General features: G+C 45.3%; 1 protein-coding gene across 2 annotated transcripts in view; it reads right to left on the bottom strand.

The window, feature by feature from the left end:
* The window catches only part of SNX19 (sorting nexin 19), a 37,504-nt gene extending 15,357 nt beyond the window's left edge, over nucleotides 1-22,147 (bottom strand). Inside the window, exons 1-9 of one of the 2 annotated variants that reach the window (XM_045860223.1) lie at nucleotides 19,956-22,147; nucleotides 18,057-18,195; nucleotides 17,329-17,370; nucleotides 16,953-17,053; nucleotides 16,716-16,835; nucleotides 14,734-14,864; nucleotides 13,459-13,555; nucleotides 12,788-12,962; nucleotides 10,164-10,293 (exon numbers count right to left, since the gene is read on the bottom strand). In XM_045860223.1, the coding sequence (XP_045716179.1) occupies nucleotides 10,164-10,293; nucleotides 12,788-12,962; nucleotides 13,459-13,555; nucleotides 14,734-14,864; nucleotides 16,716-16,835; nucleotides 16,953-17,053; nucleotides 17,329-17,370; nucleotides 18,057-18,195; nucleotides 19,956-21,653 (2,633 nt within the window). In that variant the 5' untranslated portion in view covers nucleotides 21,654-22,147. The remainder of the gene's footprint in view (nucleotides 1-10,163; nucleotides 10,294-12,787; nucleotides 12,963-13,458; nucleotides 13,556-14,733; nucleotides 14,865-16,715; nucleotides 16,836-16,952; nucleotides 17,054-17,328; nucleotides 17,371-18,056; nucleotides 18,196-19,955) is intronic. The other variant, XM_045860224.1, reaches the window with a different exon arrangement.
* Nucleotides 22,148-24,207: the final 2,060 nt, after the last annotated feature.

Below are 24,207 nucleotides of genomic sequence, written 5' to 3'. Positions count from 1 at the left end.
GAGCAGGGAGGAGACCACACCATTACTTTGCGGCCCACGTATCATCTCCACGTGATCCAAGATTGAAGACAGTTAAGCGTTATTAACTGTCCAAAAGCATGTGTCTTTCTGTTTTACTTTTTATCCAATTCCACAGATCTGTGCCTCTTCCAGCCTCCCTAAGCAATCTACCACCAGTGGATTTCATGTAGCCCTCCTTACATCTCCTCCTTTGATTCTAATGTACAAAGTAAGCTGCAAAACTGCCCTTCTCCAGAGCATTTTCTTAATCTGTTTAGATTTTGCCTCCAGCAGTTGCCATCAGTTTGGGTCAAATAAACTCATATGAGACTTTTTTAAAGCTGGATATTCTTTCATTGACATCCTGAAGCTGCATTTACACAGTAAATATACTGTGTTAAAACAGATCATATACTTATTGGGGGACAGCTAAATTCCCCTAATCGAGGTAACAGGAAAAAGCCAAATGATCTCTGTCCACGGCAAGAAGCAACAGGCAGTGCCCTTGATGATGTCACAGGCAGATCAGGTTCCCACTATCAGTGCAATCCACACTGACAACCTCTCCCTCAGGCAGATGTCTATCTAGGCCTTCCACATCCGAAAAGGCCTGGGGCACAGGACAAACTAGGTTACAGAGAGCACTGGCAAAATGTTTTAACCTGGGTCCCTCTAGGTTCCCTCAGGAGGGACCCAGCTCCAGCACCGAATCCTTGACAGACAGAAAGCACTTACAGGGACAACTTCCAGCAGTGTCCCTTGCTCAGAGAAGCAAGTGTGTGTTGAAGACTGATCAGATGGCAGGGAGAAGGGTAAAGATGAAAATCTGGCTTCTCTAACAGCCAGTGGTACCAGGGAGAGGACTGGTAAGTAGCCTCTGAGTCATGGAGCAAGACTCGAATAATTCTGATTAATATCACCCTGAAGGCAAGGACCTAACCTACAATTGCAAAGCAAGGCTCCCTCCTATGGGAAAGGTTATTATTTAACCTGCAGCGCCTCCTGGTGCCCAGAGATGGAATTTCTGTCTTAACTCTCCCAAGCAGCAACAGCCTGGTGGGTTTTCCATGATGTTATTTCACACAAAAGGGTCTCTGTCTTGTGTGTAAGCGCACACATTCAGACAAGGGCTGGCTGAAAATATTCAAAATATATTTAGAGGTTACTTTTAATTTAAAATTACAAAATGACCCATCCTCATCTTTAAAAATGTTTCAGTGCCTGGAATATTCTTTATCCTAAACCAGCCTAAATGATACCCATCTTGTAAGGTCTAGCTTTCAACACATACTTTCCTCTATAAAGCCTACCTAACACTTACCCGGTGCTGCATGGGACAATGCGTCACATGACTTCATGTTGTTTGGTATTTCTGATTCTATGGGTTACTGTTTCTAAGAAGCTAAAAGGACCTTCCAGTAGGAAGAGTGCCATACTAGGTCTGAAGAGCTGGCACCCAGCAAGTAAATCTTTAATAAATACACACAGAAACTAAATCTCACACCTTTCTAAGGTTATCTGTGAAGAGGCCACTGTGACATAAACTAAAGTTACTGTCCTAGAAGGCAAAGGCACAGGGTGGGGAGGACCTGGGTAAAGAAGTAGGTAGCTTCCTGGTTCTGAAGAGACCCAGAGTTTCTGCTCTGGATACGACTGGGGAACGTCTTAAGCATATATATAAGGGGGGATGGAGCGCAGAGATGGATAATACGAAGGAAGAGAACATGGTTAAAGGATGCAGGAAAGACTTTCTTTCTCACAGGGTCTTTACTATCATCAGATCACAAAGCAAGCTCACTATAAAGACGTCTCCAAAGACCCGTTACAATGTAAACATTCTGTATTCATTATGTCTACAATGTAAACATCATCTATTCTCCATCAGATGTATTACTGACATAGCAAATAAGAGTCCCTAAGGAAATGAAATATGGAGCCTGTAAAGATGGATGAGTACTCACATTTATTGAGCGATACCATGTGTCAGGCAGACACCAAGAGACTTCCATTTATTGTGTTTTACCTTCCAACCAACTTCACGAGAGTAACTTGAGTTACTAAGTTACTTGTTCTAAGTTACACAGAGGGTAGCCCTGAAAGCAGAATTCGAACTCACACCTGTATGACTTCAAAGTCCGTATTCTTATTTTCCCATCTGGAAGGAAAGAGGTTAAGAAGGCACAACAGCTGGAGAGGCCTCCAGAGAGGGCAAGCTTCTACGGGGCTCCCAGTGGGAGGACGTGCCGGAAGCGGACATGTGTTGTCTGGGAAGGGAGCGTGCCACGAGAATGGGAGGTAGCTGGAAGGGCTCCAAGGCGAACCCTCTTTGCTCAGGCTCACGTGGCTCTGCACGTGGCTCCGGAAATTGGAGCTGCCCTGTTAAAGAAAGAGCTGTGGGGAAGGGATATGACATATTGTTAACGTTTGAGTTTCTTACCGGCCAGAACTTTTAGGATCCCCTCAGACTGTCATTAGTGATAAGCAGAGGACTGATTCCATTGGAAGAGCATGTGCTGTTCATTCATTTGACAGAAATTTATTAAGTGCCTTCCATGAGTAGGGCTAGGTGCTGACAACAGAATGGTGAGTAAGACCTGGTCCCTGCCTTCAAGATGCAAACACTCTGAAATGTCCTCAACAACTGTCTTGGGCTCCTATTTGTAGTTTGAGATGGGTGAGAGACACCGATAGCTTGACTTGGAATATGGGCCTGAGGTTTAAATACCTTATGATATTCTGGGTTTTTTTCTTACCTGTTATCACGATGACTATACCTCTGAGGTATGAGAAGTTAAGAACATGAACCACACACAGAAGTACAAAAACATACATGCACAGGCACAGAGCCAGTGAGCTGGCACCAGCTGCTACAACCCTAAAGATGTATTCAAATAAACACTGTTACACACGATAGGAAAGGCATGATGTCTTTATCCTGAAATGGGTGCAGAATAAGTGACATCTAAGAAATAAGATAAGGAGGCCACTGACGTAATAGGGAAAGACTGCTGGGACCATGCTGGCAAGTCCAGAGCCTCCCTTTGTTAAGGGCTAATGAAGAGGATGGGACAGGCAGCGCTCCTTTTAACTGAGGAAGCACAATATAACCTGAGCAAACCATCACTGCAAAAAATTACTCTCAGCACCTGTAAAAGCAGCCAAGTCAATAATTGGAAGGCCAGGAAATAATCTGACAGCAACATTTGAAGACTTAGTTTGAGATAATTTTGTATCTGGGGCTCTTGCAAAAGTATGCAATTTTCTATAGAAGCTGTTCATAGAAAGAGATCTGGTATAAGCACAGGGCACCAGAGCTGAACTGAAAGAAAAAGAAGTTTATGTCACATAGGGAAAAAGCTGTAATCGGTGTTTCCTGGAGAACTATAAATCCTTAACTCTGATCATGTTTTTCTGAATGCAATTAGAATGCAGAATAGAGATACCCAAGGGAGACTCTAATCTCTGACCCAGGAGTGCTTTAAGAATAAAATCAGAATATGCAGATGGAAATGAATTCGTATGCTGCCATCACATGTATGTGTCCCTAAGGCCAGTGACATGGACAGCAGGAGATCACATGGGAATAAGGCCTAGGGACTTTCAAGGGAAGCTGATTTTAGTGGCCACTGCTCAGTGAGAGAGCTTGAACAGCGGGGAGGCAGCCTGGAGGAGCAGAGAGTGCATGGGTTTGGAGGCCTGGATGACTTAAGTGGGATCTTGGGTGTTGTGCTTACTAGTTCGGTGATTCTGGGACAGTTATGTGACCTGAGTGTCATTCTTCTCACCTGTAAAATGGGGAAACACAAGTCTCTCTCAGACATGCACTGCACATGAGTACATAAAGAACACAGCAGCTCAGCTGGTGCCATAATTATTTCATAAATGTCAGTTCCTGTCTTGTTGCAACTGCTTGTGACCTTTGGGTAGCAGGCCTGGGGCTTCCCTAACAAGAGAACCAGTGTCAGGGAGACCCTCTGTCCATCTGCTCCACAGACATGGCCACGGAGGAAAGGCCCCTGCACAGACTATACTCAGAGAACACCTGAGTATAGCAGCCAACTGCTATATCTCAGAGAACACCTGAGATTCTGCAGTCACCTAAGAGAGGGGTGGAGGCAGAAGGGCTCATGATCATCTGCTCACAGCAGTCCTTAGGGAAGATGAATGCCCCCTGGGCAGCACAGTCCTCTCCAAGGGTCCCCTACTCTGCAACAACAAACCTTCTCCCGACCCTTCTGGGGCTGCTTTGTAGAGGGAGCTCTTTTGTAAGGAAACAATCTCATGGCCTAGCATCAAGTCCAGAGCTTGTCTCCTGGGTCTGCTGCTTGCTGAACTCTTTAAAGCTAACACAATCTTTCTTTTCTTCCTCCTCTCTCTATATACTCTGACTTGACATACTTTTCTATTCTCCTTTGCCCACAGAGAATCTTCTCCTTTTCTCCCTACTCCTTTTGGCACATGGTACCATTCCCACGTGCCTCCGACAAACACACACACAGTGTTCTCTCTCTCTCTCTCACTAAGAAATCCTGACGCAGATGCCAGGAATGTGTCTGCTGCCCTTTTGACATAGAGTCTGATGCCATCTTGGGGCCATGGGGAGGGCAGGGCCACGGGACGTGGCGTTCGAGTGAGTACTCTACTGCTAGCCTGGCTCATATTTTTACCATGGCATTACTCTAGGCATCCAACAGGGAACTGGTCCAGCTGCTTCTCATTCCTTCGCTCTACATCAGTACTCCACAATAATCTCACTCCTTGCCTTGGCTGGACCTTCCAGCCCAAAACCTCCACCATCAATGGAGCACAGCACCTCTCTCCTCCTTCCCTCCAACCTAGGCTAATCTGGGTCTATGCACTTGTGCAGCTCCCTGAGCCTGACTCCGATGTGTGCAGAAACACTGTCAAGTTCCTTCTGCTTTCGGACATGAGCCATCTGCACAAGCTGAATCTACTCCTTGGCACAGACTGCCACCCCCACTTCTCTTCCCCTCATTTGGTCTCTAATTCCAAATAAGGAGCGCTCCTTCTTACATAATTGGATGTTCCCGGCACAGAAGCTGACACTCGAGGTCAGGCGCGCATGTGTGCAAGACTCCCCTTTGACTTAACGATGCCTTTTTTGGGCATCTTAACCTCTCTCTGGCTCCCCTCCCCCACCGTCCCCACACTGTCAACAATCAAGGGAGATTTATGGAAGCTGTCTCAGACCAGGACTCTTCCCAACTTGGCTTAGGAGGGGTCATGAGGTTGAATTTACTCTTTTTTATTTTTTTTTCTTTGCAGGGGAGGAAAGGAGGGAAGGCAGGAGGGAGGGGCAGAGGGAGAGAGACAGAAAGAAACAGAGAGAGACACAGAGAGAGAATGAGAAGGAAGGCTTAAGGTCTGACAGAACTCCCTGGGAGGGAGTTCTGTATTCGGGTCTTTCAAGGCAGTGAGGAGAGTAAACAAAGCTGGAAGCAGGAAAAGGGAACTCATCATCTTGACGGTGACCATGCTGGAGGTTAGAGTGATGGAGGGAGGAGATGCATCTAAGTCCAGATGGCTGTTCTACCCCTGATAACCGCAGTGTGTTCATCAAGACAACCAGAGAAGTGGCCGAAGCTGCCTGTGGCCCTAACACCAGCCACCCTGCTCTTTGAAGTGCAGAGCTCAAAGAAAAGGATTCAAGTCCTCTGCACAAGGGCCCAGCTCAGACACCCGTGGCCGCAGAGGGAAGAAACGTGCCGCCTGCTGGACAATGGTCATGGGGACAGTCTCAGGGAGGGCAACACTGAGCCGGCTGGGGCCATGCTACCTCCCCCAGGGAGTAGTGGTGGCAGGCTGGGGTGGGGGAGGGCTGCAGCTTTGAGGAGCTATCAAATTCCAGTTTATTTGCTTACCAAAGCAAAGCCAAAGAATGTAGCACTGCACAAACCTCTTTTTAAAAATAAAAAAAGGCAAGCTGTCAGGGACAAGGAACATAGGCTGGCTTTAGGGCAGGTCAGTGCCCTTTGTGCTGCAAGTGTGCATACATGGAAATGCAGTTTGGGTTTTACAAAGTGAATTTTGAATTGGTTTTTATCCTTTCACATCAAAAGTCTGATCCTGAGAGATAGTCATGATAGCTGAAAATCAGACAAACCTGGGTTTGGAGTCTGCCTGTGGTATACTTATAAGCTCTGTAATTTTGATTGAACAACCATAATTCTTTCTAAGCCTCGGTTTCCTCATCTTTGAATTGGGGATCTTGATATCTCTCTCACAGGGCTTTTGAGGGGACTAAATCGCATAATATGCTTGCAGTGTTCAGCACAGTGTCTGTACAAAGTAAACTCTCAAGCAATGTCTGCTGGATGGTAAACATCCTGAAGCTGATGGGATTATCAGTGTCGACATTGGAACCCTGAAATAAGCCCAACTTTTCTGTGTGCACCATGTACACGGGATCTTGCTGGTCTAGAGCTGGGATTCTTCCTCCAGGTATCATGACTCCTATCTTAAGGAAGCTTCAAGAATACTGTAAACCTGGCACAAGAAATCTGAGAAGAGGGCCAAGTATGTTCTGAATAACTGAAAAGGACAGGCACAACAGGGGTAGCCTGAAGACATTAAAAAATGGAACAAATTTGGGGGTACTAGCTAAAGGAAATAGAAACAAAATACTTTTTACCCTTCTTTCCTTTTTCTGAAGAGCAAATATTAGGATATAACATTCACTGGACATGTTCCATGTACCCAGAGACATAGATACCATTATCACTCCTGCTTTCCAGATGAGGAAACCAAAGCTCAGGGAGATTACATACAGCAGAGCAGCGGTATGCTGTAGTGGACAAGGGCTTGGGCTTTGGATACCTGGGTTCGACTTCTGGTTCCACCACACAAACATAAGGCCCTCAGTTCTCACCCCCACTAACCTGTAAAATATGTTGAGAGTAGGGACTGTGTTTGTTTTGTTCACTACTGACAAGCCCTTACTGTTTTTCAATAAATAAGGAATAAGACCAAAACAATTCCCCAGTTGGACAGAGAGTTATAAGCATTTTCAGGGAAAGTGGGATGAATGCTACAAAACAGCCTGAACAAATCTCTGCCAGTCAGATGAAGAAGCAGCGTAACGAGCACGCCCATGCACAACACACTCCTTCAGATGGCAGCCACTCCACTTACTGCTGTCTCTTCCCCATCTCTAGGGAGTTCATAGTCATTGCCCACCGAGGTGACGCAACCTGGCCTGGGATCCCCACAGCCTGCAAGCACCGTGTATGGAAGTTTCCGGTTTTAGATCTCCATGAATGCATGCCACACAAAATACCCTTTCTGCAATGATCTGCCTGCAGATCCCAAATACACATTTCTCTCTACTTTATTTAGTACTGATTCAAGCTCTTTAATATGCTGAGTTATTTAAATTTCAGGTAAATTTCTTCCTACCTTTTCTACCTAAGCATCTTAATATCTTTGAATTTCTCCCGACTCATCGACATTTTTCTGTTCCTACTAAATAATTTATTGTGTTCTGAAACCAATTCCTCATGTAAATTACTTCAAAGGGAAGAAGTGATCAATGATCACATACTAGCTAGTTTTAGAACCTTCCCATTTGTTGAAAGCATTAGGAAGATCGGCAAAGGAAGCCTAATAGAGGAAGAAGAGAAATGAAGGCTTAATTAGAACATTCACAAGTGACAGAATAAAACATTAGGAGCCTCTACGTTTAAGTAGAAAGGTATTGAGAAGAGAAATGTTTATCTTTTTATCCAGGAATGAACATCTTCTATAGCCCAGGCACTGTGTAAGTTGCTGGAAATATAATAATGCTAGTTCTGGCCCTTAAAGACCTGGTAGTCCAGGGCAAGCTTTCTCAGCCTCTGCACTAGTGATATTTTGTGTGGAGTAATTCACTGTTGTTGGGGTGGGGAAGGTGCTGCCCTGTGCAGTCCAGAGGTTTAGCTGCATCCCTGGACTGTATGTGCTAGAAGGGACAGCTAATTAAAAACACCTGAAATTGCCAAATACCCCTGGGAAGAAAAATGCCTCCCAGCTGAGAACCACTATTTAAGGGAAGTAGATCATTTCTGTAATACACTGTGATAAGTATTATTATCAAAACTGCACATAAAGAAAAGACTCATGAGTGCTGACAGAAAGCGGGAGAAGATGTCATACAAAGTTTTATAGAATAAATTGACACAATGCTCAATTTTGGAAAAATAGTTAGTAGGCCAAGCAGACAAGAGCAGAGACAGCATGGGGCACAGAAAGAGGCAGAAGAATGAGTAGATACTACTCAGGTGGAAACAAGAGGAGGAGCAAGGGCCTCGAAGAAGAGACACCATGGGATGCTCAGGCAACAATGGATGGTTTACATGGGGGAGAACTGGAAATGCGGCTGGGACCAGATTGTGCCAAGTAAGAAAAGAGGTGGAATGAATGAATAATGAATGAATATACATGTATTTTAAACACAGTGGAGCCCTTTTTTCAAACAAAACCTTACCTAGATCCCCAGTCTATTAAATTGGTCAGAATGGAACTACTTTGGCTCTGGCCAAGTGGCTCAGTTGGTTGGAGTGTCATCTTGTGCACCAAAAGATTGCTGGTTCGATTCCCAGTCTGGGCACATACCTAGGTTGGGGGTTTGATCCCTGGTTGGGGCATGTACGGGAGGCACCCAATTGATGTTTCTGTCTCTCAAGCTCTCTAAAATCAATAAACATACCCTCAAGTGAGGATAAACAAAAATGGAACTGATTTCACTGGATCATGGTCCACTTAGTTTCGCCCTTAGCCTCCAAGGTGGCTTCTGAAGAACCTCTGAGGAATCCTGGAACTCTAGGAAACACTGGGAAAATCACTTCTGTAGGCAACAGAGTGCCCCTGAAGGACGTTTAGTGCAGAGCACGTGCTTCACACCTGCTTTTTAAAACACATACTCTAGTAAGAGAGCAGAGTGCATGGAAGGGACGAGGGGGTAAGCCTAAAGGCACCTAGACCAGCCAACATTTTCTATGTGGGTTTCACATACAGCCAGTCACCAGGCCATAATGGGTAGGAAAGAGCTCACTGGTGTGGAAGTTGTGTGCATCTAGCTTCAAATTCCAGGTGGGTCATTAACTATGGCCTTGGACAGGTCAGTTGGCTTTGCCAAGCCCTGTTTTCTTATTTGATTTTGTAAGATGGGGCTACCTATCTCACTTGGTTGCTGTAAGAAAATATGTGCAAACAGAGGTCGGATGGCGGTGTATGAGAAGCACTCAGCAAATATAAATGTGCACCGTTCCTTGACTTAGTCTCTTTATGATTAAGGCTTACCTAACCCTTCCTGATCCTATGTAACTTTGGGTGTGAGAGGGGAGACTTAACAGTTGGTGATGGATTTTCTACACGTTGTAGAAGAGATGTGTAATTCTTCTATTAAAAGTTGTTCTTATTTTTGGAGTGCCTGTAAGCATGAGCCACATGCTAACAGAAGAGGTCAGGACTGGCTCATAACTTTGCCAGGATGTCTCATGAGAGTGAACTCCAAACCAGAGTGGCCAAACCTCACACGCTATGTGTGTGTGTCTGGTTCAGCGACAGTACTCTTCAGTTTAGCAAAGCGCGGCAGTTACATGGTTAGAAGTCAGCAGCTAAATACTCCAACTGTGCACCAATCTTTCAGGAGATTCAGGTGGTATTAGGATTATAAAGCCTGAATTACAAAATCCAAGTTTTAACTATTCTGTGTAAGTGCTTCTTTAATTGTATTTATATCACTTTCAGAGAAAATAATCTATGAGAACACTGATCTGTTTTCTCCACAACATTCTTATTTTTACTGTCACTGTCTATATACACTGTCACTTAAGACAAATGTCCACCAAAACAAGGTGAGAGGTAGAGGGTGTGGGGATGGAACTGGGTGGGACTTGACCCTGGAGCAGGAAGAGTTCAGCTGAAGTATTTACAATCCCAGGCAGAGTCTGTACTCAGCAGGTTAGGGCCAGGGTCGTACAGAAGACTGCAGGCGGTCTTCGTTTCTGCGCCTCTGTGACAGAGACCCTGTCTTCCTTCATGACCACGAGTTCCCTGGCCTCGAGGCCAGGTGCCTTTCCCTTTCCCTTCCTAGTGGAGAGCTCGGTATCACAGCAACCCCTGTCCAGCTCGAGACCCTAATGTGAAGAACTCACCGGTCTTACCTCTGAATTAGGGTCCCGAAGGTGAGATGAAGAACCTTCTGCATGTTTTCCGTACACAGCCACCTCCACTGTTCTGTCAGCAGCAAGAGGAGCAGCTCTAGGGCTGTGTCAGCTAACTCTGTCTCTGTTCCTGGACAATGAAAAGACATCAGAAGAGACTCGTACTTGAGGGACATGTTTCAAGGCACTGGGTCTTCTCTACCTTTATCTTATCTGTATTTTTATAATCCAGCATTTCTTATATCATATCAAGAGATGTCTATTTCAGATCTAAAAAGTTCAGTGGTAGGCTCTGCATTTCTTTACAACTCTTAGTCACCTAGTAAAATTTTTTTAATTTTTAAAAAAGACTTTGTATACAATTATTTTGCCTGCTAGCTTGTTCCTTTGACTGTCCCCTAGAGCTGGATATATCTGGCCCCAGGTAAGCGCTCACAACTGGTGACTACATGGACCCGGCAAGGCCCGGCCTCTTCTGTACTTCTATTCCACTCGCCTCCCCAAATATCACAGAGATGTTGTGGGCAGCAGGTGTGGGGGAGATTTGGGGTTTATTTTCCAGTTTAAAGCATCTCCCAGGTGAAAGCATCTCCATTACACAGAGCTGTTGGGCTGGGATCCAGGAAGCTTCAGTTTGGTTTTGAGACAATATGTGGTTTTCGGAAAAGCACTATGCCTTTGGGAAAATGCCAGGACAATTACTGATTTCTTTCCTATTTCAAAGCCTGGCCCCAAATGGGCTCACACCCATGCTCAACTGAAGTCTCCTGAAAAGATGTATTCTACGGCTGGAAGCATCTTTCTCTAACCCTGTTGAAGGGACTCTGTGTCACCTCTGACTTGGTTCCTGGGAGACTTTCTCAGGGATACATAATGTCCCTGAATGAATCTTAGCTATCTGGTGTTACTGCTGACATTAATATTGTAATTAATCACCAATGATAATTCTGTTAGTCTAGCACCAATGGGTATTCTCTTAGCTTACCCATGCTCTCCTCCCTTACGGATTCTTTTTAGAACATGAATGACCTCAGACTTGGATGGATTGCTAGAAATAAAACCTACTGTCGTCTTAATTCCATCCAATGTATATTTTCTTTCTTCTGTACTGTATTTTAAGGGTGCATGGGAGCTGATGAGTTCGCTTTCCAGTCATTTGCTCAAAGATGTGATATTTGACTTCCTTGGGAAAGAGCATCCTTCTGAGTCTTAGTCACCCTCCTGAATTCTATTATTTTCTCAGGTTTAGGATTTACATAGAGCTGCCACCATGTGGCGACAATGTTCATAACAGTACAAAATAAGAAAGCAAACAAGGCACCAGGTGCTCTTGAAAAAACTGGCAAATTTTCTATCAACAAGCATTTTGAGTCTCTTAGGGCTCAAAGAAGGGCTCAAACATAAACAATTCCTTTAGAGACAGGATATTCAAAATTTACAGGTTTGATCTGGACTTGATTGTTTTACCCAGTCCCTTTTATAATTTCTTGCAGTTTTCTCATGATTTTGGTGTCAGAATACTTTGTTTACGTGACAAATGAGATATGTGTGAAGAGGTGGGGTTGTACTCTGTTTTCACACAGTTAGGCTGAGGTCCACAGGGCACAGGTCAGGTGACTGTTCGTGCAATCAAACTTTTTTTAATTTTCCTTCTGAACCCAAGATTTTGTGATCTCTATTTTCAGCAGGAGCCTTCATCTTGGCAGAACTGAAACTTTTTCTTCTTATAAATTCTAGTTCAGCAGATATACCAATATCCAGGGCTCCCAATTCTTCCCCTTTATTCCTCTGGGAAGCAAGCCTGCCCTGCCTCAAATGCTTCCAAGGAGAGGGTAGGGTCCTCACCTCCTCTCCCTCCCTGCCCTTCCTTGGGTTACTAGGTGGTGTCACTTGCCATGTTAGGAAATAAAACAAAAGGAACACATCTAGGGAACAAGACAAATTCCATTTTGCACATGCTGTATCTCAGCTGCCCTATGGTATGTCTCAGTGCAGATTTCCATTAGGCAACTGGAAATACAACATCTGATGTTAGGCATCTAGCATGTGTATTAGAGTTAAAGGCCACGCTACAAATGAGATTGCCCAGGTGAAGTGTGCAGAGTAACAACAGAGAGCCAAAAGAAAGCTCTGGAAGGCTAATAAGGGAGCCAACAAAAGGGACTGATGAGGGACCAACCAGGAAAGTGGTACCATGTACCCTAAGGGAACAGCTGAAGGGAGCAGTTCAAACACAGGCCAAAGCACACCAAAAGGCACTTCAACGAGGTAACTATATGATAAGTATGGACCTTGTTTTGGACTGGAACTCCCTGACTTTATGCTCTGTTCTCCTGCTCAACTCAGCTCTGGGGACTGAGCTGTATTCTTCTTTGTATCCCAGCACTCAGCACAGTACCTCAAGCTCTGGTGTTTAACTGTGGCTTACTTAGCAGAACAGAAGATAAACCAATGCACTGAGAGAAATGATGTGTTGCCTCTCAGATGCCCCAATCGGGGACCTGGTCCACAACTCAGGCACATGCCCTGACAGGAAATCGAACAATAACCTTTTGGTGTGCGGGAGGAAGGGCAACCCACTGAGTCAAACCAGTCAGGGAGGAAGCGGAGATCTTGTCACTCACTTGGATCATCGTTGCTGAGGTCTTGGGCTGGCACGGCTACATCTGACAAGTAATCATCCAAATGTCCTTTGGGGGCATGTTCAGGATCTTTTTCTGGGGCTTCTCCTGGCTGCAGTAATTTTGTCTGTTTGTCAATAAAGGATTCCATCGCAGACATGGATAGGGTCTCTGACTCCTGGAGAGAGAGCCAGCGAAGCATCACATAAAGAATGCGGAAAGCAGAGAAGCAACCAAAGCACTCTAGGCTGTCCATGACCCTTCCCTGCAAATGTATCAGGAACACAGAACCCAACGGACTCTTGTGAGCACTTCAGGGAAGCTTTTATTTTTTACCAAGACTGCAAGTAAACAAAGGCCTGTATATTCTTACTGGCTGCAGACACTTTCGGGCTATCTGTTCTTTTTCAGGAACTGGTTTTCCTTCTCATTCTGCCATACATTATCCCACACCCATGACCCTTGAGAAGCCAAACTACCAACCTAGAACTAGTAGTGATTCCAAACCATTTGGAGAAAATACTTTCATAATAAAAATTAGAGATGCAGACGTTGGTAAGTTGTTTAGCAAGTCACCCAGGTCCTTTCGGACTTTGGAGAATGTCCTAAGTGCCTGTATCTGCAGGACCAACTTCCCAGCTATTCATTCCAGGAGTTCTCAAGGAACTTCTCACCACATTGCTCTCCTGGAGACAGTAGAGAATCTTCTCATGTGGTTCATTCATATTCAGTGCTGGAGCAATTTTACTGGATGGGAACCTCAGCCTGGACCTAGTACAGAAACAAAGAGCAAAAACAGGATGTAATTCATGATCTTGATTCCTATAGAAAGGGATGACAAGTATTAAGACCTCAAAACAAATGTACCTATACTTATTCTGGGGGCTTACGGTGGTCAGAGTTGCCAGAATGGACCTGGCCATGAAATCTCCCGAACAATATATATTCTGGAAATTTTAGTACTAGTGTAACTCTTGCACTAAGCTTTGTCTACAGTGCATCTGGGGAAGTGCTTTTGCTAATGTAAAAATGTCATAGTTAACTCTCAGAGGCTACAAGAGTGGCTAGTACATGCTAAACATGCATTAAATATTTGCTGAGGAGCAGACAAGTGGCACAGGTTTTTGTTCCTGTTGCCAGTACCTTTTCGCACACCCACTTTCTCCCTGTGTTCCAAATAAAACCAGGGAAGGGACTGCAAGTGCTAACCTCACTGTGTTCAGGACTAGGATTCTCATAAGCCCAGGCCTATGGTCACCCTTCAAAGTATGGGCCCAGTGAAAAAAGGCTAAGAACTGTGTCATTGCTGGCCCATGAAGCCTGAACAGAGACAAAGAGACAGCCAGACAAACAGACCCATACAAATGTTCTCCACCACATGCTTTCTCTCCATAGTCGCCCAGACACAGACATAAAATTTCCAGTGAGGGTGAGCGTGGTGGTGCCCTTCCCTTCCACGTGGGGCTCTGCCAGGGAACATCTGGGACCTGGTACAGGAATGGCAGCAATGACCAGTTACTAAGTGGGCCCTGCAGGTGTCCATTCTCACTCTCCCCCGTTTATGGCTACTACACGCAACTTCTGAGCCAAGAGTTCCAGGAATGATGGCAAGCAGAGAACAGTTACAGGCCTTAGCTCTTAATGGGAAAGAACATCTCAATTTCCCAGGAAAATGGAAAAGGGAAATATCTATATCCTGGAGTTTTCCTTCTAGTCACAAATCCCGGGTTGGTTGGGGCCCTGGGTTCCCATGGCAAGACAAATGCACAGCAGGGCTGCCCATGCGGGGTCTCAGGTTCCTTTAAGTTGAGCTCTGAGGAGTCTGAGGTCTGGCTGGGCAGAAAAACTAGTATGTAAGACTCATCTCCTCTCTTCTCGAGCTTGAGAGTTGGGGATGGGCTTTGGCTGAGGATTGAGAAAGGGCCCCGGGTGACTGAAGGGCTTCTCACTTGCTAGCCTTCTTGCCTTCTGTCTGGGGCTTGCTTTCTGTCTCGGCCTCACTCAGTTCCTCCGTGGGACTCTGGGGTTCAGAGCGAGGAAATGCCGTCTTCAAGGTGTCCACGATAGCATTCACCACCATCTGCAGGGGTCAGGGGTGCAGGGTCAGACAGAAACCAGTAAATGAGCTTTACTGTATCCTCCTGGTGCCTTATGCAATCAGGATGGGGCGATAGCTAGGCTACCTAGGGGAGCCTTATCCATCAGCACAGGCAGATATCACCTAATGATTAAGTGGCAACTATTCTTCCTCTTCTCTATGGCCATAAAAATCTTTCTCACAGAGTTAAGACAAACAACATCATGGGAAAAGAAACTGAAGGAAACAATGGGGTAAATAAAACCTGAGAGTTCTGTAGGCTGGTGAAATATTTTTCATTTTCAGTTTCTTCGTATATAAAAGAGTAATTTTTAGATTCCAAAGTGATACATTCACCAAGATGTGAATAAACAAAGTAATGCAATGTTAGGCGGGAATATATGAAGAACAGGAAGAGTGAAGATTACCAAAATAAGAAATACAGTCTAAAGGCACATAAAAAAAGAATATGTTCAGAGTAATTCACACAGAGGAAAGAACTGGCTTTTCTAGTTAATTTGAACTATTTTCTTCTTTAAGTATAGAAAGAAGAACAAAAACCACTCAGGTCAAAATGAAGAAATCTGAAGTTGATATAAACTTCTCTACTCAGAAAGACTAACAAAACAATCCTCAATGAAAAGAATTATCTGTGTTTCTCAGAATGGGAAAATGACATTTAAATATTTGCTAAAAAAAAAAACTGTACAAATGAAGCCCTGTAATACTGAGGAGACGTTTAAGTTTCCTTTGGAGCCTAAGTCACTAATGACTACCGCTGGTGTGGAGCAGCCCCGAGGTTACTGTAATTCAGCCCTGTGCTAACTCTCCGAAAGGGCCCAGCTAGCAGAGCTAGGACAAGGCTGGAAAGGTCCAGTAAGAGTACAGTCAGGACTCCGGCCTAACGAACGAGGGAAAGGACACAGAGGGGAGCACTCTAAGCATGCAGAATGTGGTTAAAGTGGCTTGGAAAATACAACTTGCTTGCTAGGCTCCCAAAATTGTGGTCTGTGAGTAAAGTCCTTATCTATTTTATTCACTATTGTATTATGAACAGCTAGTACAGTCACAGCTTTAAAGAGCCAGGCAATAAGTAGATGTTCAAAGAATCAGTGAACGAACACGTCCGTGTGGAACTCTGGGAATTTTACCTCGTGCATCTCTCTCTAGTTTGCAGTGAATGTCTCCTAGCTCCTACCAGGTGCAATTCCACTTGATCCTTTTATCCCCTGAAGTCCAGATGAGAAGAGGGAGGGACCTTTTTTACTGAGTCAGTGTTTTCTAACCTTTTAAAACACAACACCTTTTGATAAACATAAACCTCAGACTTCTGCCTTGGAGATTGTAACATCAGTTGGTGATCACTGCTTGCAGGCTTCCACATCCTCCTACCATCTCCGAGGTCCTGAGATAACTTCCTGAAGGAGGTACCAAGTCTCCCGACACTCTGTTGTCCAGCAGAGAACCACTACACCAATCTAAATCCAGCTTAGTGTCCTGCCTTAGCAGCTTCCTTCCTCAGTGACCAACCCTGGGAATGACCTCCACCTCTAGAAAAGACCTTCCTGCCCCCGCCTATCTATGGAAGTATAGATATATTCTTATATCCCTCCATTAGAATTATGTCCCCAGGAGACATGTGCACACTTACAGTGTCAGGGATATTCAGAGTTGCTCACTGTAATTCAGCATGACGATGACCCAATAGAGATTTGGGAACAGGTCTTGAAAATTCTAGCCCATGTTTTATTGACTCCTCTGTGCTGCCTCTCGCCACCCTCCTCCCCTTATTTTTAAAGCACTGCCTCCACTCTGATGAGAAACTAAGGCTGGGCACAGTGGCCCTGCTGGTACCTTGTCTATTCTGGAGACCATGAACGGTTTCTTGACAAAGGCAATACGAGCATCTGTGTTCAGAGCAAGGAACTCCTGCATCTCCTCACTATTAGCGATTTCGGGAATGGCACAGAGTTGCTGCAAAAGACACAAGAAGCACTTCAAAGAGAAATTTCAGTCCCCTAGATCTCTCCATTTTGGCTTGGGTGTCTGGTGGGTCAAATGAGTGCAGAGCCAAAACACAAGGATGCTGACCTTTAGGAATGATTCCAGGAGGCTCTTACGGGCTTCTACTCTGTCACTATCCATGTTTCCAAATGGAAGATCCGGAAAGAGCTTTTTAGGACCCTTCACATCTTTAAAAAAAAGTTTATCCACTTAACATTCATTAAGAGCTACTCCATATAAAACACATTGTATATGTAAAAAATTATAACTGATGAATATAGTTCCCTGGGATTTTTCATTTTAGGAGTTCCAAATATACCCCAGAAACATAATATATACAGCCTACTCCCATTATTGTTAATATTGACGTATAAGAGGTGAGCTGGTACAATGGTTATGAATGAGGGCCCTGAAATCCAACTGCCCAAGTTGAAATTTAGGATACAATTCTTCCTATAACTACCTTTAGCAAGTTGCTTACTCTTTCTCCGACTTTGTTTCTTTTCTGTAAAGCAGAGATAATAATAGTATTTATCTCATAAGCTGTTATGAGAATTCAATGAGCTAAATATGTATGAAGTGCCTAGAAGAGAACCTGGCCTATATTTTCAAGCTTGGCTCAGGAGTGGCTATTGTTAGTAAGAAAACAAATACGTAACTGAAATCCACAATTTATGCCTCTGCTTATTAAAATGTTTATTTGGGTGATCATTAGCTTTTTTAAAATAAAAAAGTAGCTGTTTACTAGCTTATTTTTAGAGTTAAATTTCATTACATTTTCTTATTGTCCCTATGTCTTATAGTATACTTAAAAAAGCTTGGCTGTTAAAGGAAAGTTGGCAAGGATTTCTGGGTAATATTTTAATATTTAAGAGCAACTGAACTCCTCAAGCCATGTCACAGACATAAGGGGAAACATGAACGTTTTTTTCTTCAGTTTAAACTGAGTGGGACCCTAGAACGAAGCATTCAGTGACAAAAAAGCACCTCAGGAACAGTGTGCCCATGGCTGCCCAGTACTAAACACACGTTACCTGAATGCAAACTGAGGGTGGGGGTGAGCAAAGGACCCTTGATGCTGCATTCTCTGCCTCCATCCCTCCCACAAGCCAACAGGCCACCAGCCTCTCAGGTCAAGGTGGCTAGAAGTGAAAAGCAAGCAGGTATTTCAGGGCTGGGGAAACTCCTGACTTTTGATGAACTTTCGTAGATCCGATTTCTCCTCCAGACGGGTCTGTAGATTCAGGAACTCACGGTAGCGACGATTTACAGTGTGGTATGCCAGCTGCTGCAGGCTGCCGCTGTTCTCGCCGTCAAGGACTGTCTCATACTGTTGAGTGAATAAATCTGTTCACTGCATCAGCTCAATAGTCACACAGTAAGAGGAGAGTAAGGGTAAAGGAAGGGATTTGTTCTTATTCTGTCCCCGAACCTACCAGGACTGACTGCTGCTCTAAGTTGTAAAGAACAACTCAAATTCCAAGGGTGACTGAATTTTTAAGGAATGAAATGCATTTCCAAACATAACGTGGCCCAGAAAGTGAAAAATGAGTTTTACTGCTCCCTACTCCTTCATTCTCAAAGCTCTCTCCTGCAAACACTTTCATTGACACAAAGGGCTACATAACTCTTTTTCAAACCCCAAAGACACAGCATAAAACATGTGAGACACGGTAAAAATGATTCTATCTCTTTCACCCCTGAGTTATGGTGTTGGAACCATTTTGCCATTATAGTCAACCTGTGATTATATGTATTAGTTGGGGAGAAAACACTTCAAAACAGCTGATGAAAACAAAAATCACTTGCCTGCAATGCATTCAAGGGACATATGTTTTTGTTTTGCTCAGGGCAGATGAATTATTCTTGAAGCTAAACTGAACATTGTTTTTCCTAAGCACATAACATCTCTATTTTGAGAAGTCATGTGAAGACTGGATATGTCATAAGGGGTTAAAGTTGGCTGTCTTCATATGCTTGGAGGGGCAGTACATGGGAAAAAAAGTGTACTACATGTTCCCCCCAAGCCAACACCCAGAACAGCATGAAAGCTATAACTTAGCACAGGGGAAGACTTTTTGACCGAGTAGTTAAAATACAGTGATATGCTGTGGAAGAACTATGTATGTGCTTGTTCTCATTAGAAGCAGGTTACTGCTGTTTTGTTGTGGTATTATAGTGTGGGCAAGTGATGGAGGAAATGATCTCCTTGCTGGTGGGATATGAGGCTAGTGTTTTAAAAATTTCTAGAGCCAGAGAGAAAAACAGAAGAATTCATTATGAGCTGACATGAGCAAAGTAGTCCATCAGACCAGTAAAAGGCCTAAGTAAGAGACAGGTAAAAATTCCGGGGAGGGATTTTAAACTTAGAGTACCTTGAAGTTATAATGCTTTCTGCAGAATATTCTACTCCTTGAGGGACCATCAACACAGACACATCCCCAAACCTGGCTGCACCTCCAAATCATTTGGGCTTCTTTTTCAATATATAGATTCTGATAGGCTCTTACATATTCTGAATGAGAATTTCCAAAACTGGGTCCTCAGTTTTTTTTTGTTTTTTTTTTTAAATACAACTTTCCAGGAGACTTGGAGGTAGCCTACGCCACAGCCTGTTTTGGGGAACTGCTGCTCTAACTGAACGAGATATCTGATATATAAACCCAGTTTATACCATTTCTGTGCTTAAACATCTCTGGGAATGAGAAACTCACTGTCTTCCAAGGTAGGTATAGGTAAACAACCTTCCTTCCAAAACAAAGTACAAAAGATACTAGTATTTTTAAAAAGAAAGAAATTAGCAGGAAAAAGGTGTGGAAAGAGAATTTCTGGACAAGGCTCTAGACTTTGGGAACCACTGAACACTATGACCCTCAGTAGCCTAACAGTAGCCTACTCGTAGCTGGTAGCCTAACCCTGAGATTCTAGATGGTGTATGTGGGTATTGGATAGAAGCCTACTCCACTCTACAAATGAACTTCAGACTCACAGCAAAGAGTAGCCCCTCTCCCTCAGAACCCTAGCTTCACTGACTGCTTTCTAAACCCATTCCAAGCCCAGAGTGAGTGACCACAGTTCCAGTCCTGTTACCTTCACCGTGTAGAGTGTGTATGGGTGGAATCCGGTACCACTGTGCTCTCGAGCAGTGATGGTGCCAGTGATGCGTAGGTTCTGGATGACAACTGGGCCATCTGGACTGCTCAGGGGCTCAAAGCTGAAGGTGGCTGAGCTGAGAGGACCAGTTGGAGAGGAGGAAAGCAGAACCTGTGGCAGACTAGGGTCTAAGGAGCTCACACCATTGGTAAGATCTTTCTTTAAGCATGAGGGTCGTGGCGGGCAGGTCCTTTCTGGACTCGCCAGCAAAGGTGTAAGAGAGGTGACATCTTGCTCTGCCTCCTTGTCTGTGGTGTCAATCTGGATCTCTGGGCAGGAATTCAGTATGGAGACCAGCAGGCCTGTTTCTGTTTCTGCTCCTGGACCTTCCTCAGCCTCTGCTCCTTCAATTCCTTCAGATCCCTCACCATCCTTAGACTCGAGAGACTGGGAGCCCTCTAGGGCACACAGGGCATCCTGGATCCTGTCTGACAGGAAGGCGCCTGGGGTCATGAGCAGAATGGTTTCTTTGCTCAGTTCAGACAGTGGAGATTCCAGCTCTGCATCTTCACAGAAGAACAGAGGGCCTCGGATATCTGGCTGGAGGAAATGAGATGAGCTGTTCCCTAATTTTCTTTCTTCTGGCACTCCACCCAAATCTCCTTCTATAACTTCATGGCCTTCTTCAACTTCTGGGGAGCAGCGCAACAGTCCCTCTGGCTCATTACAGTTTAGGAGCACCGGGGCTGCAGCTGGAGAAGGGGCTCTTACTTCTGGCGGAGTCTGTACCTCAGTGACCAGCGGCAGAGATGTGGGCGCTGAGGGCTGTTCCGGGGCACTGGCTGGACAGAGTGGTTTAACTACTGCTGTATCATTTCTGTTCTTGGAAAAGATGCCCACGAGTACAAGGTGGATCCAGTCAGGATCTGACAGCTTGCTGATCAGTGGTAAGATCACATTGCAAGTAATGAGTTCGACCACTACATGGCGTCCCGTCCGAGTCTTCAAGTGGGGCTTTGGCACGAGTCCTTGAAGCAACAAATTCACAATCCTGCGTGTATAGGTAACCTCAGCACTGGAGCTATGTACCGCAGGATGTGGGGCAGTTGCCCTGCAGTATGCCTCCCAGAGTTGGGAAGGCTCAACTCTACCACTCTGCCTTCCTGCTGTAGCCTCCTTTGCCTGAATATAGCTCTGCAGGTGGCAACCGCAGAGAGTCAGAACCCTTTGGGCAAGAGCATGACTGTCCACCATGCCCATCCTTCTCCGCAGCTCCTGCGCCAGTCCTCTCATGGCCGCCTCCATTTCTTCCTCGAAGGCTGGCTCCTGGCTCACTGAGCGATACCAGGATGACACAAAGTCCCGAATAATCATTTGGATGGTGCGGTTGATCTCCTGTTCCAGCTGCCTCTCTGCCTTGGGGTCTGGGGGGCAGATGGCCATTGGGATGAAGCGTTCCAGGTGCAGTCGACCTGAAGCCCCCACGATGGCATTGGAGCCCAGCCATCCTCCCAGCACCATGAACGATGCAGACAGAAGGCAGAGAAGCCACACATTGACCAGAAAGTGGATGACCAAGAGCCAGCCAAGCAAGACCCCTACAGCCATCAGCTTCCGGCTACTGAGCAGGTCACTGAGGCCAAAGCTGGACACCGCTGTGGTCTTTTGTAGCGAGGACACTGTTTCTGCCTGCATGATTGAAAGGACTAGGGGACTGCCCCAGATGACTGCCCTTTTTCTATTTTATTTCGGTGTTGGGGAGTGGGGCATAACTTTGTCCCGGACACTAGGAAATCTGGGGTGCTATTCGCGACCCCGGCTGAGGATGTGGGCCCTCGACGTCCTACAGGCACCACAAAGCGACAGGGGCAGTTCTGCTTCCCGCCCTGGCTTCGTGGCTCTCATAATGTCGGGGCCGGAGGGCCTCGTTGCAACCTCCGGAGGGCGATGCAGGGCCTTAGGAGGTCTCTCCCCGAACACTTACAGACGCCGAGGGCCGGGCCGGATTGGAAGGATCACACACCGCCAGGGCGGCGCGTCCAGACCGAGCCCGGGCGCGTGGTGGGCTCAATGGTGTCTTCTCCGGCTTCGGAGAGATCCTCCGCCGGGAAGGAGCAGCCGGGACGGGAGATTGCGCTCCGCAGCCCAGATTCCGCCGGGGCTGCCGGCCGGCGGCCGCCAACGACAGCTTCCGGGTCGCGGTCGGCGGGAGCAAGGCATGCTGGGAGAGCGGCCCTGCGCCCGCAGACGCGGCGCTGCTCCGCGCCCCCTGGTGTTGAGGAGCCGCCATGCCATCACTACACAATTCGGTCTCCAGACCTGCACCAGTGCAGAGTGCGCAGTTGCCAAGAGAGTACGCAAATTGCCGAAGTGGCAAGGAACGCTCAAAGACCCAGACTCCTAGCTCTGATTACTAAATGACGTCAGCCAACACATTTTGCTGCTTAGGGAAGACTCTCAATCCAGTTTATTTTAATCCCATGTGCGCAGTTTCCCACTGAATGGACACTTTTGAACGTTCACTGGTTTCCTCCAATGCACTCCCGTCGCCCCCAATACGCAACTCTTTGAACTTATTCTTGGGAATTGCAGAATACAAGACATAGAACATTAATACAAAGATAACTTTGTTTCTTAAAGTTCATATACTGTATAGCAAAATCATATTTGCGATTTGGAATTATTTGCTGGTGGCATTACCCGAACGAACCAATACTTCAAGCATCTGCCGTAGTCGGTCACTCTGGAAGGTAGTGCCATAGTCAACCACTCTGGAAGGTAGTGTGGAGGAATAAGCAGTCCTTATCCTCAAGGAGCTTGCAGCTAACTGGAGAGATGAGTCCTTGGATCATTAGTGGATACCTAATAATACAAGTCAGTATGGAATACAGTAAAATGCAAAATCTTACAGATATTCACAGGAAAGATCACTGTAGGTTGCAGTGGTTAAAAGGGGACCTAAAAAAGGAGGTACCTTTTATGCTGAATCCTCAAAGGTGAGAATTTCTTTCCATTCCCTTTCATTTCTTCTCCATTCCTTTCCAAATATATAAGAAAAGAAGGCAGAGGTAGAAGGTGTGTTTTCAGACCATTCTCTTAATATGTGTGCTTTGGAATAGGGTCTATGTTTTTTTTTAAATGTTCCTTCAGTTGTCTAGACAGACAAAATTACCAATAAAAAGATTAAATATCTGACAGTAACACTGACCATGCATAACAATGTTTGTGCCAGTTTCATGTGAGGCCGGCTCCCTTCCCCTAGAACCTTGGTCTCTAGAACCTCTGTCTGCAATGTGGTTATTTTTTTTTTATTTTGGCACAGGTTGTACATGATTTTTATAAAGCTGCTTATGATGGCCCATTTCAGCATTTTCCATGCTGTTAGCAGCCTTTCGTCATTACAACATTAATTCCCTGATACTTAGAGGAATCTTCAGGCAAACTCCCACCCAAAATTGTGTCAGCAAGAAGCCTATTTTGGCTGCTTCTTTCATCTTCATTTCTCCTTTTGGGGTAAAGATTTTTTTGAATGCAAAAAGAACCATTTAGACGTGGGGCATAATTTATGACTATCACTTCTAAAGCAAAATTTTGTCCACAAAGCAGACTGGGCACATCCCTGAGATCCTAGAATGCTGATCCCTCCACTGCTGTTCTCCTTCCCGCAGCAAAGGAACAGGGGAAATGGGGACTGCCAGTGTTTGTGCTCCCAGACCATTCTATTGTCTTCATGGGCAGTTGGAAGATCACATTGATGCTCTGGAGAAATATCCCTGCCACCTAACTGAGAACTAAAATAAAGAAGGGGGTAAGGGAGGTACTGATGAAGATTCTGAAGGTTTCCCTGTGACAGTTCAGAGAGAAAATTTACTCTGCAGCATAATCTGGGCTGTTCAGAGTAGTAAGAAACTGACTTTGAAAGTGGGTGCCGTGCCAACTAACCAGATGGTCTAGAGCACCAAGGTAGCCAAGAATACCTTCCTGATTCTGAGGTGCATTTGATGAAGGAGCAGAGCTCTCAGATGAACATGCCAGTGCACTTGTCATCTTGACCGGTGTGAGGGCACTGCCTAGGGTGCTGGGGCAAACTCCAGTCTCCAAACAGACTAATCACTGGGAGCAGGTGAAAAGCAGGCCTGATGTTTGGTGGGAAGAGGCTGGCTGTTTGGACACAGTGCTCACTATCTCTCTAGGTCATTCCTTTTTTCCTTCTTACTATTTCTCAAAACATTATAGTCATAGTCCTAGA

This window comes from Phyllostomus hastatus, unplaced genomic scaffold, assembly GCF_019186645.2.
Source record: "Phyllostomus hastatus isolate PE091 unplaced genomic scaffold, TTU_PhHast_1.1 phas_scaffold_193, whole genome shotgun sequence".
Lineage (NCBI taxonomy): Eukaryota > Metazoa > Chordata > Mammalia > Chiroptera > Phyllostomidae > Phyllostomus > Phyllostomus hastatus.
The sequence above is the reverse complement of the archived record's forward strand: the minus strand, read 5'-3'. Positions and strand labels throughout refer to the sequence as shown.